The sequence below is a fragment of the Pteropus vampyrus genome, unplaced genomic scaffold (assembly GCF_000151845.1).
Source record: "Pteropus vampyrus isolate Shadow unplaced genomic scaffold, Pvam_2.0 Scaffold376, whole genome shotgun sequence".
Taxonomy (NCBI): Eukaryota; Metazoa; Chordata; class Mammalia; order Chiroptera; family Pteropodidae; genus Pteropus; species Pteropus vampyrus.
This window is the reverse complement of record NW_011889157.1, coordinates 507029-511011: the sequence shown is the minus strand read 5'-3', so window position 1 is coordinate 511011 and position 3983 is coordinate 507029. Positions and strand designations below refer to the sequence as shown.

Sequence of the window (3983 nt, the reverse complement as noted above, 5' to 3'; positions counted from 1 at the left end):
GGCTGCGCGTGCGCCAGGGGCTTCAGGTCGGGCCGCGGCTGCAGCAGGCTGCTCTTGAGCTGCTTGTCCCGCAGGATGGCCCGCTCCTCCAGCTCGTGCAGCAGGCGGTTCTCCTCGCGCACGCGCCCGCGCCCCTTGCCCAGGTTGCCCAGCTTGTGCGTGCGCAGGTGGATCTTGAGGTTGCCCTTCTGCGCCGCGCGGTGGTCGCAGTAGGGGCACTTGAAGGGCTTCTCGCCGGTGTGAGTGCGCATGTGCAGGGACAGGATGCTGTTGAAGCGGAAGCGCTTGCCGCACAGCGGGCACGGGTACTTGCGGTTCTTGCGTGCGTCGTCCTCGATGTCGCTCATCTGCGACATGATGCCCAGGTTCTGCCCGTTCAGGAACTGCTGCAGGTCCACGCGCCCGTTGAGGCTGGTGTCCACGTCCCGGCCCAGCTGGTTGGCCAGCAGCGCCATCTGACTGCCCATGGGCTGGCCGCTGATGGGCACGCGGGCCTTCTCGTCGAGGGGCGCGGGGGGCTTGTCCTCGGGGTTGGGCCGCGGGTGCAGCTCGGGGAAGGCATGGCTGAGCTGGGAGGTGATCTGGTGCAGCTTCTGGCTCATGGCATACTGGCCGTTGAGGACAGGGCCGCCCAGGTGGGGCTCCGCTTCCGGCGCCGCCGAGGACACTCCGAGGCACAGACTGGCTTCTTCCATCCCTGAAAATGGAGAGACAGTTCAGATCCGGGCCGGCAGGGTGCGCCGCGAAGCGCCAGCTTCAGCCGACGGGGGATTTGCATTTCGTGCCTTACCTACGCACAATAATGCTAAGGAATTGCGGTAGAAAACAATAATAAAAAAATGAATTATTAAATGCCAATTATGCAACATGGCATTGGGCCTCCGATTTGTTTTGGCGAATAGAGCGTCTTCCTCGTGTTTTCTGTTTACCGACTGCAATTATTCATTCGCATTTAAATTATTAATGTTTTACCACTTTCGACACCCAGTGACAAATCAAAGGTCCACGTGTCAGGACCTCCTCCAGCCCCCCAGGTGGTACCCGCACCTGTTGGTTCAGCTCAAGCTGGCCTTGGGAGCTGAATGCTTTGACTGCAGCACCAACTAGGCTGAACTTGAAACTTCCGTTTCTGGTTCCAAAGTTCAATACATTTGCCAGTCGGGGGTGAACGAGATTATTTTATGTTTTGGCCAAAAACAAACAAACGAGAAAACCGATGGCATGATATTTACTGATACCTAATAAAACAAGATAATGTTTTGGGAAAAAATAAGTAAAGGACGGGCTTTAGAACAATAAAAGGGATTTTGCTTTAGTCAACAAAAAGTGCAGTAATATCTCATTAAGCTGATTAGTATGCTGCTTAGAAACAGTACTAGGTGCTGTAACACATGATTATAATCATAAAAATCCTTCAGTGTTTGCAAGGAAGCATTAACGAGGTATATTAAATTTTAAGGAGACTGCGAGCAGCAGCTTTGCAAACCTCGGAGATTAAGATTTAACCCTTATGTTACGAAACACTGTTATTTTGTCATTTGGTAACTGTGCCCATCAAAAGAAGTATAAATTATCTCCTGACGGAATCGTAGTGGGTTGTTGAGACTGTTCAGATCTGGGCGAAGACTTACACCAACCGCATAATGGGGTCTCCCTGCCCGTCAGCGGGCACAGGATTTGGGGCAGGGGCTTTGATTGGGCTTAAGGAGATCTTTTAAAGAACTAGATAAAAACCAATTAAAATCCAGGGACGATGCCACAGGAAGTCTCACCAAGTTTGAGTGTTTTTAATAACTTTCCCAACATACAGTAATGAGTACAAATTGTACCTGCAGAATGTGCTTTGCAGAAAATTAGAGCTCAAAGCTGTTTGTTAGACGCTGATCCTCAAAGCTGGTCCTTATAATTGTTGGTAATAGTGACGACGGACCCCTCTCCGGCCCGTGCAGACAGCTAAGCCAGACCATTGGAGGGGGGAGGCTGGGGGGAGGGGCAGGGAAAAGCCCCCCACAGCGGAGCATGTGGAGACTCAGCTCTGAAACGCAATGAATGAACCCAAGCCTGGGGTCTCCCCGGGGCTGCCTTCCGCCTGGGGGAGTCCAAATCCGCTTCCCGCCATTTCGGGGCTGTTTTCGCACACCTACCCTCTTTGTATCCCAATGTTATACGTGCGACCAGCCAGGGGTTGGGGAGCAGCGCCCGACCCCCGCCAGAACCGATGCCTGGGGGGGCCTGCGGGGACAGAGCTCCACTGCGGAGGAAGCACGCTCAGCCCAGGGGGTCGGCGCCTGCTGGGCCTCCGCCGGCACACGATGCATGGCACGGAGCGTCTCCCACGGGGACCCGGCTGCCCGGGCAGGAGGACGGGGCAGGAGTCCACCTTGCGAGGGACGAAGGGGCCATGGATGTTTACTGCTGGGCGGGAGGGAACCGCAGCCACGGTGCGGGCCTGACTGCCCTGCGGACAACGTGGCTCGCGCACTCACGCACAGGCACACCCTCGCTGGCAGCAAACGGCGGCTTCTGATTTGCCACCATTCCGTTGCTGGTGGCAGTCACATAAATAAAAGAAAAAACCCAGACCCCTTTGGGGGCTGGGTCGGAGTGAAGTCTCATGGAGATCCTTGCGGTCACTCCGCAAACTTGCTGTGTCCCCACTGTGTGCCAGGCCCTGACCCTAGCACTTGAGGACACGTTGGTGGACAAGACTGGCCGACCCCCACACGCGTGGCACCCACCGGCCAGCACGGGGGAGCAGGACCAGCGTGCAGACGTGACTGGAGGTACCCAGGCCGAGACCCCTTCACCACCTCCAAGCCAGTCCAGCTGTGCTGGCTCCTGGCTCCTCCCCTGAGCAAATACGGGTCATGACCCTGAAGCCCCTCGGGGACGTTTGGGAAGTCCAAGCCCAGACGGCCGGCCCACTTCCGAAGGCTGCCCAGGTGGCCCGCGCGGAAGGCACGGATCCCAGAAGACGGGCTGTTTTCAGGTTGCCGCTGATGAGCTGATGCCAGTTTGGCTGGGGAGGCCGGATGCGCGATCCTGCGAGACCGCAAAGCAGGCTGGACGGGGGCGTCCAGGTGAGGACCACCCGCCTCCCCGATTCGTGCTGGGCAAGGAACAGCACCACTCCTCAAGTAACGAATGTGGGAGCTTTCAAGTTAGGTTTGAGTATGGAATCCTTTGATCGTTAAAAACTTTTATTTTCTATCAACAAAGCCTTTTAAAAGCCCCTTTAAGCAACTGGTATTCAGGTACCACTGCTGAACACAGAATGTTCTAGAATGTGCAAAGGCAAGCCAGCGTCTCCTCCTCGTGCAGGCCTCAGCTCACGAGGCCCCTTCTCAGAAGGCCTTCCGTGCCCACCTTGCTGAGGCCGACACCCCGGCCCCCTCGGAAGCACCCGCTTATGCTCATGGCACTCGCCCCGGGGGAAGGCTGCTGTCGCCCCTCGAGCGGATGCCACTGTCCTCGAGGGCAGGGTCGTGTCCGCCTCGGGCACAGATGCCCTCTCAGGGCCAAGCACAGAGCTGGCTCATTGTATGCTCAGTATTTGCTGACCGATGGGGTGGATGAGGGAAGGGACCCCATACACACAGCTCGTAACGGGTGGTGAGCCCTGTGGGAGAACCCCTCACCCCAGCTCGCGGGCCCCAAACCCAGCTCCACGCAAATCTGTGGAACCCCCAGTCGGAGCTCGTCACAGCTGGAGGGTCCCTGGCTGCCACCGGGACGCTGGGGCCCAGACACGGCCGGTGAGACCCGCCCCCGCCCCTGCCCCCGCCCCCGTCTCCTCCACTCCCTGCGCCCCTGGAGCCCATCCCAGGCTTGGGGCGCACCGACGGCCCGGCTGCGGGGCGCAAGGGGACAGGAAGGCGATCGAGTTAGAACTCACCAGGGGACGCTCCAGGATTATGGCCTCAGCCCTCGAATGAGCTGAGGCGAAGCCTGAGCCACGCCCCACAGTGGAGCAGGGCCACCCC

General features: G+C 58.0%; 1 protein-coding gene across 1 annotated transcript in view; it reads right to left on the bottom strand.

The window, feature by feature from the left end:
* The window catches only part of ZNF536 (zinc finger protein 536), a 267453-nt gene that overhangs the window by 77677 nt on the left and 185793 nt on the right, over positions 1-3983 (bottom strand). Inside the window, exon 3 of the mRNA XM_023523054.1 lies at positions 3-697. Within this exon, the coding sequence (XP_023378822.1) occupies positions 3-695 (693 nt within the window). The 5' untranslated portion in view covers positions 696-697. The remainder of the gene's footprint in view (positions 1-2; positions 698-3983) is intronic.